Source organism: Callorhinus ursinus, unplaced genomic scaffold, assembly GCF_003265705.2.
Source record: "Callorhinus ursinus isolate GAN/ISIS: 27379988/994484 unplaced genomic scaffold, GSC_fseal_2.0 scaffold49, whole genome shotgun sequence".
NCBI classification, from domain to species: Eukaryota; Metazoa; Chordata; class Mammalia; order Carnivora; family Otariidae; genus Callorhinus; species Callorhinus ursinus.
Window position 1 is genome coordinate 6,874,302 of NW_027397111.1, and position 15,131 is coordinate 6,889,432.

At 35.3% G+C, this 15,131-nt stretch overlaps 1 protein-coding gene across 2 annotated transcripts in view; it reads left to right on the forward strand.

Moving 5' to 3' along the window:
* RNF141 (ring finger protein 141) overlaps window positions 1–15,131 on the forward strand; it is a 37,109-nt gene that overhangs the window by 19,260 nt on the left and 2,718 nt on the right. The window contains exons 4-6 of one of the 2 annotated variants that reach the window (XM_025848418.2): window positions 1,622–1,803; window positions 6,245–6,352; window positions 11,797–14,919. In XM_025848418.2, the coding sequence (XP_025704203.1) occupies window positions 1,622–1,803; window positions 6,245–6,352; window positions 11,797–11,947 (441 nt within the window). In that variant the 3' untranslated portion in view covers window positions 11,948–14,919. Of the gene's footprint in view, window positions 1–1,621; window positions 1,804–6,244; window positions 6,353–11,796; window positions 14,920–15,131 lie in introns of those variants that run through there. The other variant, XM_073882921.1, reaches the window with a different exon arrangement.

A 15,131-nucleotide genomic window follows, 5' to 3' on the forward strand; every position in this document is an offset into this window, starting at 1 on the left:
TTCTATATATTTGTCTTCTTTCTCACATATAATCTTTTATTACAAAGAATCTTACATATATGCATATAGATTTTACCTTCCCAAAATGTAATCAGTTTTAGAGATTGTTCCGCCATTTTCACAGTATGGAATCTGATTCATACTTGATTCTTAGTTTTTTCTCACTGCCTTCTCAAATAATAAACAGTTAATAAACATTAGTTACAACTATTATTATTTTCATTACAAATCGAAATGTTGATATAGTTTTTTTAATGCGTAACCGATCTACTTCACCTTCCCATGTGCCCAGTTCCATCAACACATTTCAAAACCTACTTTGTGCACAATTTTAAGGCCTTCTCTCCCCCTTCCTCATTCATTTCTTTGTAAATGTTTTCTGATTTTGTTTGTTCTGTTAACTTTGATATGTATTTAGTAGATTTCATTGCTTCTGTTCCCACAGTCTTCCATACCATCCCCTGTGCTAAAAAAAAAAAGTCTTTCACATCACTAGTCTGTCACTGATTACTTCAGGTTCTTCCAAGAACAGTATCCTCTCAACCCTACTCACTTTGGTCACTTCAAAAGAAAATATATGCCCCAATCTAGGACTCCCTAAGTTTTATGAAAGCAATATTATCTCTCCTTACCTCTTATCTCACGCTTGCCCCAAATATCTCCTCACATTAAGAATGTAAGCTCCAGGGATGCCTGGGTGGCTCAGTTGGTTAAGCGTCTGTTTTCGGTTCAGGTCATGATCCTAGGGGCCTGGGATCAAGTCCTGCATTGGGCTCCTTGCTCAGCAGGGAGCCTGCTTCTCCCTCTCCCTCTGCCATTTCCCTGGCTTGTGGCTGTCTGGCTCTCTCTATCTCTCTGTCAAATAAATACAATCTTTAAAAAAAAAAAAAAAGAATGTAAGCTCAAGTGAGGAGAGGTACAATCTGTAGGCCACTGGTTCCACTTCATAGTAAATGAATTTTTTGCCTAAAAATGGGGGGAGGGCTTGCCAAAATGCAAAATAGCCTCCTGGGAAGAATTCAACCACTTTTTGTTAGGATTTACTCTAATATAAGTTTCTTGCTTTAGTTTGGAAATTTTGGTATAAAATAGAACTTAAGATAATCAAGGAAACAATCAGTTGTTTCAGTTATAGTAGAATGGCATGTGGGTATTGGATTCAAATAAATCTTTTAGTTAAATTCTTTAAGAAATTAAAAAGAATTGTCAGTACTGATCTCTAAAATTCATTTTTTAGGTCTGGGAAAGTTGTCTGACCTCATCAACTCTAAACAGGGTGAAGCCTAATCAACCCTACAGGGTTATTTTGAGTATCAAATGAGATAAATGTGTGCAAGTACTTTGAACTCCATTTGTTCAGACTCTTTCTCTCTTGTTAGATAATTTGCAAACCCTGAAAACTTTATTTGTTCCCCCTTTTTGGGAAAAATTGATCAGAGAATGGGGATGGGTGAAGTAGGTGATAGAGATTAAGAAGGACACTTGTGGTGGGGTGTTGTATGTACTAAATTCTACGCCTGAAACATATTTCACTGTATGTTAACTGACTGGAATTTAAATAAAAACTTTTAAAAAAATGGCCAGAGAAATTATTAACTTTTTTTTGTGTGTGTGTTTTTAGATTAACAAAAGTACTGGCATTGTAGAAGCATCACGGATCATGAATTTGTACCAGTTTATTCAGCTTTATAAAGACATCACAAGTCAAGCATCAGGAGTATTGGCCCAAAGCTCCACCTCTGAAGACCCTGATGAAAACTCATCATCTGTAACATCTTGTCAGGCTAGTCTTTGGATGGGAAGGTATATAATGCATAAGTACCATGTTTCTCTTGTTTTCTAATATACAAGCTACTGAAATCTCAGTAATACTTTTGCTGGTGCCCTTGTGATGTCTTAAATCACATTACCTTTTATTTCAGTTGCTATTGTATCCAGATCAGCTTTTGGATTATTCTGTGCTTCAGGGCGTTGTTAGAGTGCTAAATTAAAGAAAAATTAAAGTTGCTCACACCAGCTAATGTTTCTCTCAACCCAGTTTCCATGAATGCGCTGTCCACTCTACATGCTTGCATTTAATGACAAAGGATATTAATATCTTTCTTATAACAGATATTTATGTTATTAGATAATCAAAGCCCTTCAGGGAATTAGGTCTAAAAATCTGGCAAAATCATTCCAGTTTTCCTTTAAAATATCTGACTAATTGGAGCATTAAAAATTATAAATACTGGCTCTAGGACTTGGCAGTCTATTCAGGAATGAACAAGTAGTTGGTGCACATACTGCATATACTGAGTTACCGGAAGGAAATGAAGTCAGCCAGAGTTTTCTTTGATGGCACTTGTTTACTCAAGCCTAATATATTATTGTTCTATCTAAACTTTTCCTTCTCTGCATGTGGAAGCTTCCACCTGTTGCCGTTTGACAACCATGACCATAATTTAAATTTGTAAATGCCTCATTGGAAAAAGTCTTAACGTGGGTCCAGACATGTTGACATCCTGTCTTATTGTCATACTGAATGGACAGCAAAAATCTGTATTGATGGTATTTCTTACCTTAAAATTAAGAATATGCTTAGCAAGAATTTCTCTTTTATTGCTTGATTTATAGTTGCATTTTCTGGTCCATTCTTAACCAACTGGTTTCCAATACTATACTGTAATAAATTTGTATCTCCATTTATCATTTTCTGTTTATCTTTATAGGATTGTTTGGTTTTCTAGGATTGGGCTGTACAAGTGGTACTGAAATGCCAAGTGAGTTTTAGAACATGATAGGCAGTGTTTAGGCTTTTCTTTTCTGTATTTTGTAAAGTTAATCTTTCATAAACAGGTGTCTGATTTTCTGCTTTTCTTCCTCTCCCTCTTCGGAGTGGTAGTTTTTTCGTTGTTGTTGTTTTGTCTTGTTTAAGTATCTTGAAAGCTGAGAATAGGATTTACCAGGATGTTTAAACTCTGTGGTAGCAGATGAAATGAAAGTAATACTTTCTTCTTGTTTCAGTCATCTCAATGAAAGAGGTAAGGGTGTTATCCCTGGAAACTCAATGCCTGATTGGTAGGTTAGGGCTGCTTCTTGCCTTTGTATGTTTTTTCGTTTTTTGGTTTGGATACTCTAGTTCATAGAAAAACAGACTTTTCAAGTTGAAGGGGATTTTAAGAGATATTTATTTGGATTAGTCTTATATCTGATGTATATTTTTATTAGTGGTTTACATTTATTGAGTACTTGTAGTGTATTAGGCATTTTGATAAGTGCTTTACATGTATAAACTCATTAAGTCCTCACAACAACCCCATGGGGATACAATTACTGGTCCATTTCATATAAACCGAGGTTTAGACAAATAAATGACATTGCTAGAAATTAGCCTAGCTGAGAGTCACATTCAGAGCAGGCTGGCAATACAACCATGCCCCTAACCTCTGCATTATTACTCTCTTATGTGTAAAGATCTGTGGACTACAATGCTTCTTAAACTTTGTATTCAGTGGTTTTGAGGAGGAGCTTGAGAGTCCATCAAGCTCCCACATGGTGTCACTGCTGCTAATCCACCAATAACACTTTGAGTGGTAAGACTCTTGCCACATTTCCAGCTTGTACTTGAACACCTGACGTATGTGGGACTCACTGCCTCAGAGACACAAGCCTTTTCATACACAGATGGCTCTAATCACTGTGAAATTTTTCCCTTTTGCATTATATTCCTCAGAATAGCCAAAATCTGATTTTCTTAAGGCAACATAGCACAGACTCTAGAACCAAATTGCCTGTGTTCAAATTGTGGCTCGACTGCTAACTGTGTGACTTTGGACAAGTTATTAAACTCTTTTTCCTCTGTTTCCTCATTTTTTTAAGAGAGGATGATAACAATAGTATCTGCTTCATAGGATTCTTGAGAGAGTTAAGTGAGTCGATATATGTAAAATGCTTATAACAGTGCCTGGCATGTAATAATATGTAAGAGTTCACCATCATTATTTTTAAGTTACCTCTGTAGTCTACTTATTTCAGTGGCAGTGCCCTCTGGATCCCACCAAACAAATCTGTTCTCTCTTCAGCCCTTCAAATATTTGAAAACATTAATCAAATTCTCACTGGTCCTCTGTTCTGCAGGATGAGCATCCCCAGTTCCTTTGGCCTTTGTTACATGGGTCTCTTTTATATCCCCGAGGCTTTCCTAGAAAATCCTTTATCTGTCAGTATATCTTTCAGGGGAGGGGGCATAGAACTGACTACTCCATTCTACAAGTGGTCTAACAAGGACAACTAGAGCAAGACCCTTTCTCCTTCCTTCTTCTGGTTACTGTACTGCTAGGAAGGTAGCAAAAAATCAAGTGAACATTGTACGGTTTCCACTGGCTCCTTCTGTGTTTCCTGTTCTTTTACTTCTTTCCAGAGCAGTGCTCTTCTTCATAGCCCTCTAACCTTCAGAACATGTCCCTCTTTATGGATTCAGTTATAGTCTCTGCTACTGACACATAAGTCCAAATCCTTAGACATAAACTGTAAGCTGCTCAAAAGCAGAGACCCCCAGTTCATCTGGGTCTGGCACAGAATGTAGCACCTAAGAGACGCTTAAACGTTGAACTGAATACAACTAGAAAATGAGATGCGTGTCCATCTAGGTTTTCATTCAGTTTCCCCAGTTCGATTCAGTGGCTGCCTTCTTTTGCCCATAGGTTTAACCTATTACCACATCCTGACAGTTTGTCTTTTGTAATGTCCCTTTACCGGGCCCTGATTATCTCCCAGGTGAATTGCTGAAGTAAGGATTTGATTGGTTTTCCTCCCTCTAGAATGTCCCATACTGCACTCCCAATTAGTCTTCCTAGAATATTATTTCAGTGGGGGTTCACTTTTCTTTTGATCAAACTCTTCTAGTTAGCCTATCAGAATAAGTTTAAAACATCATATTTTGACATTCAAGGATCAGATTATCTCTGCTATATTTAAGCAACCTTTTCTCTGTTTTCTCCCCGGAGCATCATGCGACCTTCTTGTTACACACACACTCCAGAGGTATTTTTTTTCCTACCTCCACAACTTCATTTATTCACCTAGAATGTCCTCTGTCTGTCAAAGTTATGTCACTTTTCAACCTTATCTTTCCAACAAATTTGAAATACTCATTTGTTCCTTCTTAGCACTTACTACTTGCATATTTGACATTTGTTTATATTCTTTTTTATATTCAAATTGACAAATTTTAAAGTGGTATTTCAATGTCTTGTATATAGTAGTATAAGCACAGCAGGGAATAAAAACATGTCAGAGATATACCTCCTGCCTTTAAGAAGTTTATAGTCTAGTGGCTATACTTTGAAACATTTTGTTTTTGCATAATTATGAAAGTAATACATGCTTAATGAAGAAAACCTAAAAATTGTAGAATAGCATGAAGGATAAAAGCAAATTAAAATCACTTTAAGAAACATTTATTGAGAATCTAAGACAAACAGCCTGTATTCAAAGAACTTAGAGTTTGTAGGTAGACCAACCAATTAGCAGCCAATTAAAATGTAATATTTAAGTCCTTTAATTGAGGCAGAGGGAAGATATTTTGAGCTGAGTTACTGAGGTTAGGGTTTACCAGACTCATAAGGATATTCCAGGAAAGGAAAATACCACATGCAAAGGCACTTGATTCACTCAGGGGCACTCTACACTGAGGCTGGAGTAGAAGATTCAACATCTCTTCCCAAGATGAAAGAGCTCCTTAAGGACAGAGAAGGACAGGAAGCAAACTTCCTACCTTTTGTATTTCCTGTAGCACCTGATTATTAAGACTAAGTTATGCTTTCATTTATATGCCCATTATCAGCATCAGCATGGTACGGTCCAAGGGCAAGGTCCGTATTTTGGAGAGCTTTGTATCCTGCATGGCAAGTAAATCTTCTAACAGTTGAATTCATTTATATAAATGTGATATGATTAAAATCAGCTATTATTTTCAGAAAGGTCTGATTATTTCCAGTTTTTGTTTGTATATTCTTTTTAATCTTCACAGTATTTATCTACTGTCCAGTTTTTCTTTATGGAATTTGTCCCTCTGCATACTTCTTCCTTAAATATATTTGTTATCCCTAAGATTTAGTCTGATTTTGCATGCAAGTCATGTTTTGCTTTATACTGAGGGTATATAGATGTTTGATAATGCTTTCTAAGGCAATGGAGACAAAGATTAAAGCATAATGACAACAGAGAATATTTATGTTCCAGCTCAGTTTTCACATTGCAGGGTGAAGCAGCTGACTGATGAGGAGGAGTGTTGTATCTGTATGGATGGTCGAGCTGACCTCATCCTGCCTTGTGCTCACAGCTTTTGTCAGAAATGCATTGATAAATGGTAAGTTATCTGCTACCCTCATGGGACAGGCAAAGGTCAAATGGGAAAGTGTACATGAATAAACTCCAAAAAATACAAAAATATTGTAGTTAAAAGTATAAGAAATTTTGTTCTTTAGTACTTTGAATTGTACGACATGCTTCCTCCTCTGGTTAAAAATATTTTTATATTTAAAGTTTATAAAATGTGGCAATGTGTCTTAGTTTTGGCAATTTACTTTTTTGTGCCTGACGAGTCTAGAATCACAAGCTTCCCTTCTTCATTTTTCTCCTTATTTCTATATTTTTTCTCTATATGACTAAAAGGAATAATATGAATCCTTGAATATTGATTATTGGACCTGGAGGGAACTTTAGAGATCAGCTAGTCAAGTTCATTATTTTACAAAATAAGAATGAAGCATTTAGGTGAATTTATAATTAACATACAATAAACTACATATATTTAAAGTACAATTTGATATGTTTTGACACCTGTACATACCCATAAAAAAATTACAATCCAGATAATGAACAAATTCATCACACCAAAAGTTACTTTGTGCCCCACTGTAAAGTCTCCTTTCCAACCCTTCCAGTCCCCAGATAATGATTAATCTTTCAGTCACTATAAAATAATTTGGATTTTCTAGAATTTTTATAAATGAAATACAGCATGTGCTCTTTTTTTCATTCAGTATAATTATTTTGAGATTTATCCATATTGTAGCATGTTATCAGTAGTTCCCCTTTTTTTAAAGATTTTATTTATTTATTTTTAGAGAGAGAGAGCGAGCATGAGTGGGAGGAGGGGCAGAGGCAGAGGAAGAGGGAGAAGGAGAGAATCCTGATCCCACGACCCTGAGATCATGACCCAAGCCGAAATCAAAAGTTGGATGCTCAACCAACTAAGCCACGCAGGTGCCCCACAGTAGTTCCCTTTTTTGTTGCTGAGTAGTATTCATTGTATGATATACCACAGTTTATTTATCTAGTCACCTGTTATGGACATTGGGTTGTTTCCAGTTTTTGGCTATTACAAATGAAGCTGCTATATACATTTGTGGACTGGTCTTTTTATGGACATATATTTTGTTTTTTTCTTAAATACCTAGAAGTAGAATATCAAAACCATATGGTGGGTATATGTTTAACTTTTTAAGAAACTGCCAACTGTTTTCCAAAGTGGTTGTACCATTTTGCACTCCCACCAGCAGTGTATGAGAGTTCTAATTGCTCCACAATCTTGCCAATACTTAGTAGTGTTGGTCTTTTTTTTTTTTTTAATTTTAATTCCAGTTCCAGTGTAGTTAGCATCAGTGTTAGTTTCAGATGCAAAATATAGCAGTTCAACAGTTTCATATACTATTCGGTGCTCATCAAGATAAGTTACTCTTAATCCCCTTAACCCCTTCCCCCACCCACCTCTTCTCTGGTAAGTATGGTCAGTCCTTTTAATTTTAGCCATTCTAATAGATGTGTAGTGGTATCTCATTGTATTTATAGTTTGTATTTCCCTACTGACTGATGATGTGTTGTGCATCTTCTTATATGCTAAATCTGTATGTCTTCTTTGGTGAAGTGTCCATTCACATCTTTTGCCCATTTCTTTATTGGGTTGTTTTCATATTAAGTTTTAGAATTCTTTCTGTATTATGAATACATGTCCTTTATCAGATATTTGACTGGCAGATATATTCTCCCACTTTGTGATTTGTCTTTTCATTCTCTTAAGAATGTCTATGAAAGAGTAGAAGTTTTTAATTTTGATGAGGTCCAGTTTATCAGTTTGTGATTTATGCATAGTGATTTATCTAAGAAATCTGTCTAACCCAAGGTCACAAGGATTTTCTTCTATTCTTTGGGAAGTTTGATAGTTTTACATTTTACATTTAGGTCTATGATCCATTTTGAGTTAATTTTTTGTATATAGCATGAGGTACCAATTAAAATTGTTTTTTTGCCTACGGCTACCCGGTTGCTCCAGCACATTTTGTTGGAAAGACTATCTTTTCTTCACTAAATTACCCCTTCACCTTTATTGGAAATCAGTTGTTGAAATACACGTAGGTCTGTTTCTGGACTCTTTTCTGTTCCATTGATCTGTTTATTTCATACCAATACCACACTACCTTGATTAATGTAGCTTTCTGAGTCTGAGTCTGAGTCTTAAAATCAGGGAGTGTAAGTTCTCAAACTTTGTTCTTTGTCACAGTTGTTTTTGGCTATTCTAATTCTTTTGCATTTCAAAGTGAGTTTTAGAATCAGTTTGTCAATTTCCACAAAAAAAGCTGTAAGGATTTTGGTTGGAATTGCATGAATTAAATAGATCGATTTGGAGAGTGTTGACTTCTTAACAATAATTGGGTCTTCCAGTTCACAAACACAGTATACATCTCCATTTATTTAGGTCTTCTTGCATTTCTCTCATCATTTTTTGTAGTTTTCAGTATTGCATATCTTTGACAGATTTATCCCTAATTATTTTGAATTTTATACTATTTTAAATATACTTTTTATTTCAATTTCTGATCATTTGTTGCTAGTATAAAGAAATACATTAGACTTTTGTGTATCAATCTTGTATTCTACAAACTTTTGCTAAACCCATTTACTAGTTCTGACAGCTTTTTTGTAGATTCCATAGGACTTTCTTGAATGTCTAAACATCCTTTTTCAAAGATATTTTTTCTGGATATAGAATTCTAGACTGATACTAGTTTTTCTTTCAGTGCTTTAATGATGTTGCTCCACCCTCATTTTTCTTGCCTTGTTTCCCATGAGAAATATGCTATCACGTTTATCTTTTTTCCTCTGTAGGTAATGTTCTCCTTTTTGTTTCTTTTTAAGATTTTATTTGTTTGAGAGAGAGAAATCATGGGGCTGAGGGGGGAGGGAGAGGGACAAGCAGACTCCCTGCTGAGCGCAGAGCCCAATTTAGGGCTCAGTCCCAGGACCCTGAGATCATGATCTGAGCTGAAACCAAGAATCGGAGGCTTAACCGAGTGAGCCACCCAGGCACCCCTGGTAAAGTTGCCTTTTTTCCTCTGGCTGCTTTTACGGGGTTTTTCTTTATCATTGATTTTGAGCAGTTTAATTATGATATGCCTTCCAGTAGTTTTCTTCATGTTCCTTGTGCGTAGGGTTCATTGAGCTCCTTGGATTTGTAGGTTTATTGTACCATCAATTTTGAAAAATTTTCAGCCATTATTTTTTTTTCTTTTTTTTTTAAAGATTTTATTTATTTAATTGACAGAGAGAGACAGAGAGAGGGGGAACACAAGCGGGGGGAGTGGGAGAGGGAGAAGCAGGCTTCCCGCTGAGCAGGGAGCCCGATGCGGGGCTCGATCCCAGGACCCTGGGATCATGACCTGAGCCGAAGGCAGTCGCTCAACCAACTGAGCCACCCAGGCGCCCCTTCAGCCATTATTTTCTTAAATATTTTTTTCTGTCCTCTCCCTTCTTCTGGGATTCAACTTACACATATGTTAGACCACTTGAAGTTGTCCCACAGCTTATTGTTGCTATTTTCCTTTTTGAAATCATTTTCTCTGTATTTCATTTTGGATAGTTAAAATTGCTGTCTTTTCAAATTCACCAGTCTTTTTTTCTCCAATGTCTAACTTGTTATTCATCCCATCCAATTTATTTTTTACTTCAGACACTATAGTTTTCATGTCAAGAAGTTTGATTTGAGTTTTTAAAACATCTTCCATGTCTCTACTTCATATGTTTGGTCTTTCCTCTAGTTTTTAATACATAGAATACAGTTATAATAACCATTAATTTTCCTACCTGCTAGTTCTAACATCTGTGTCTGTTCTGGATTGGTTTTGATTTTTTTTCCTCTTCATTTGGCGTTGTATTTTTCTGTTTCTTTTTATGCCTGGTAGTTCTTGACTGGGTGCCAGACATTGTGAATTTTACCTTTTTGGGTACTAGATATTTTTGTATTCCTATAAATATCCTTGAGCTTTGTTCTGGAATATAGTTACTTGGAAACAGTTTGAACCTTTTGGGTCTTGGTTTTATGATTTGTTAGGCAGGACCAGAGCAGTGTTTAGTTGAGAGCTAATTATGCCCCACTAATGAGGCAGGACCCTTCAGAGTACTCTGCTCAACGCTGCAGGAGTTATGAGGCTTTCCACTCTGTTTGGTGAGAGCAGGCAATATCCCAAACCCTGTGTGAGTTTTGGGTACTGTTCCTTCAAATCCTTTTGGGTGATTCCTGAGCCTCAAGTAGTTTCCTCACATGCGAATATACTCTAGGGGGACCTTCAGTAGACTCCAGAATTCTCCCTTTGTGCAGCCTTCTGCACTTAAGTACTTCAGTACTCTGCCCTGTGAACTCTAGCTGTCTTAGCCTCCTGAGAGTCTCAGCTGTGTCTCTTCAACTCAGAGAGTCTGCCAGGCCCCATCTGGGCTTCTCCTGCTTGCTCCGCAGCCTAAAATCTCTCAAGGCAATAAGCTGGCAATTTATAGGACTCACCTTCTTGCTTCTCATCCTCAGGGATGATTGTCCTGTGTTGTCGATGATGTCCAGTGTTGAAAGCCTTGTTTCATGTATATTTCCAGTGTTTTAATTAAGTAGGAAGATAAATCTGGTCCTTACTGGCCAGAAGCAGAAATTGACTCTTAAAATTGTGACTTTTGTGCACAGAAGAGAACATATAATTATCTTAATAAAATATCTCTGAGGAACCAGAAATGAACCTGAATAATACATGCCAGCTCTAGCTTTCACATTTAGTTTTTGGAACAGATTTCTAAATTTTTGTACAAAAGCCAAAGAATAATTGATACAATTTAATTACTTTAGTCTCAGATTTCACTGAGAAATGAAGAGAAAAACATTTTCCCTGCATGACATGTTTCTGGATCAAATATGGTATTTTTTTGAAATTTCCAAAATAATATTTGTCGAGACAAAAAAAATCCCTTCGGAAAACATAATCTCGTTCAAGTGATCATATATAAGTTCTTTCCCTCTCAGAAAAATTATTCTGCATGTAAGGTTCATCTTCTATTTTAAACCTTGAAAGCTTCCATTCCCTTGTTTGTAGCTGCAAAAGATAGGGGAAAACTTAAATGTCCTCTGCAGGAGACTAATTAAATGAATTATGGCCTATCCATACAGTGTTATGTTTAAAAAGAACCAATAGCTCTAACATGTACTGCTACAAATGGCCTATAGATATATTGGCAAGTAAAAAAAAAGCAGTAATATATATATATACACACAAGTTTAATCATACTTAGTCTATTTCTAGAAGAATATGTAAGAGACTACTAACAGTAGTTGCCCCTGGGGTAAGAATTAAAGATTGGGGTGGAAAGAGATACTGTATACTTTTATTGCTGTTTACTTTTTTTTAAACCATGTACATGTATTACTTTTCAAACACACCTATTTTTTTAAAAGAAGAAAAAGAAAACAAATTGTTCTTTATTTGACTTCTTTGATAGGAGTGATCGACACAGGAATTGCCCTATTTGTCGCCTACAGATGACTGGAGCAAATGAATCTTGGGTGGTGTCAGATGCACCCACTGAAGATGACATGGCTAACTATATTCTTAACATGGCCGATGAGGCAGGCCAGCCCCATAGGCCATGACCTTGGAGTGAAAGTCTTCTGTTGCTATTATGAGTTACAAACATTTTGGTCATGGGAGAAGAATGCAGGGATATTGTTGAACAGACACAGACATCAATTTTCCCTACCCTCTTATTTTCGCTATTCTGACAATTTGTTCCATTTCTTTTGATAGACTTTCCATGTCTTCCATTTATAGTAAACTAAAATTTGCTAGTGTTTTAGACCATATTTTTCTATTATTTATCTGTTCTAATATATATTAGAACTAATTGCTCTTGAATTCTTTGCTGAACAGCAATACTTCCAGAGACTTCTGAAACACTGTTTTTCAGGGCAGGAGTATTCTGGAATCTATTTAGTTAGGTTTAAAATAAACCTTGAATGTCAAAAAATTGTAGCCATCTGAGAGAAAATTTGAAGTGACTGAAAATGTAGAATACATCAAAGTGCATGTTACTACTTAAATTAGTCTTTCTGCTGGAATCTAAGGAGTGTGTATGCCCCCTTGTGGTTAATTATTGCTCCTTTAATAATTTTTACTTGAAATGATCCACAATTATTTCATAACTTTAGCAGTGTGTTTTGGAACTACATGTTTTTTACTCAAGTTTTTTTTTTTTTTATGCTGTATAATTTGGGTGAGGACTATAAAGCTGGGCATGATTTTGCCTTGTAAATGGATTTCTGCTGGGGAATCTTGGCTGTTCTGGAAAAGCTTTCCCACAGCTGGGAAACTGTTCTAAGTAGCTTTTGATAATGCTCATGCATCTTGGAGTTTCAGAAGAAAATTTTTCTTCATCACAGATCCTGATTTTACATTTTCAAATTATGATAAATCATTCAATATTGGTTCATGGTGCTTTTGTTTTCTTAACTTGAAGGCTTCTTTCTTAGGTCTCCAAGTCTTCAAATTTCTAATATTATTAAGAGAGAAAATAGGCTATAGCCTTTTAAACATATGTACAATAAACACCTCTGAAAATTAGAAGATAATTTGGCTTTCTGCTGTTTCACTGTACTTCCTTTGAAATACTCAGAGAGAATAGTCATAATGAAATTATGATTTTCAGTGATACTTCATTTTTTTTAAATTTTGCTTATAAGGTAAAACTTTTGTTTTATGTTAAGCATTAACATTTTAGCATATAATAAAACTAGAACCTGATGTCTCCTTTAAAAGGTATGTTAACATTCCATGTAACTTTTCTGACTTTTTATTGGTAGGTTGCAGATATTACTATTTTCCAAAATACCAAAGTATACAATTTAAGTTGCTGCTTATTGATGGCAGAATTTTTGGATACTAGGATTTTAATAGGCATGTAAATTAAATAATTCATTTCTATAAAAAATGACCAAAGGTAGCTTGATTTTACCCAAAAAATATTGGTAACTAATTGGTTGACATTTATGATGGGGACAGCTCAGTACCAAATAGCTAAACACTCAGTGTGGATGTTTATACAGGCAGGGTACCAGGGGCTCTATCATATCAACCTGACAATGCTCTTGATGGTTTGTGTGACCTTAAAAAAGTCCCTTCTGCTGCTTTGTAGGTTCCTTTAGAAACTGAGATTTCATCTATGGTGTTCTCATATTTTATTTCAGCAATAGAACCTTCCCCCCCGCCCCAGGTAAAATCTTACTCAGAAGCCCTGCACACACGTGCTATACCCCTCCCCCCACACACACACTACCCCTCTATATGAAAGTCATATTTTATTAATATAAATTTCCTTATGTAAACTTTATATACCATAATAAATATTATAAGGTCAACCAATAAAAACATGTATAAATGCATTGGTGATATCCAGGATATTGGAATTTAGTTGTATGATGGGAGTTGTTTTTTAAATTAATTTTTTTTCAAAAAAATGTTTTTAATTCAAGTCAGATTTACAGAACCTTGACTCTCCTCCATGAAGTCTTAGTATACCATGGGACATATTTTGAAAACCTTGGGATAGATGATCTCTGAGATCTTTTTTCCAGCTCTAAGATTCTAAATTGTCCTTTTGGACTAGACTTGCTGAGTCTAACTCATTGCCTAATTGAAGAATGTTTCTGAAAATGAACAAAGTTGCTCTGCATGTTTTTGGATCTTTCCAGGCATAGCCTATGATCTTATCCCCCAGAATCCTTCATCTTTCAAGGAATTATTTAACAGTAAGCCCAGTGAGACTCGATGTTGCCCAAACCTTTTTACTTTCCAATATGAGCTCCAGGATACTAACTGGTCTACTGTGAAATAGAAAGTGTTTTTATTAGTCTTATTAAATAAATGAGCACAGTTTTTTGCCCACTCCATTAAACTGGGTGATAATTCTTTAGATGTGAATGTTATGTAGGTTCTACTATTATAACTAATCATAAAAGTTGTAAATTTGTTTAATGGATGAAATGTACACTTTTTGTATTCTGTACAGCTTTGTCTTTTCCAAATATGAAGTACTTAAATGTACTTACTAAGATAGGAAATATGATGTGTGCCTTGTAGGATCTGTGAAATGTTTTCATGAAGTCTAAAGAATTTGTTTTGTAAGTTATGAAGTTTTCCCTATCCTAACTCAGTAACAAGAAGTTTACTCATACTGTAATGCTATAGAACTTTAGTTTGAGAAAATGTACTTGACTGGGTACTGAATTTAGAAGTTGAAAATAATAGTATCTGCTTTATTCTTAGGACAAACTGATATATTGTGCAATAAATAATCTTTAGCAAGTAAATTTTAACTCACTGGAGAAACTTTTTTCTTACATAGTCACATTCTTATATACTAAATGTTTATATTCCTTAGAGGACTATTTTGTATTGTGCTCTGGGGAGTTGTGATGTTTGTGTGCTATGTTTTAAAATTCATTTCAAATTGGATTCAATTTCCTTATACCTAATATATAGCTGGGTTATAAGGCTGCTTGAAAATATCTTTCGGTTCCGTGATTTTTAACATTGGAAAGTTGGATTCATTAAAAGGCAGTCTGAAGAATTTGCATTTTTAACTGTTTTTTTCTTCATTAGAAAAAGTAAGACAAGCTTACTTTGTCTATTCAGGAATAAGAAAACTAGTTGGAGATTAGGGAAATCAGCTGATCACCCACATTATGATGGGCAACATAATGACAATAGAATATAATATATATACAATGTAATATAAATATATATATATATACACAATATAATAGGTGACAACAGACTTTC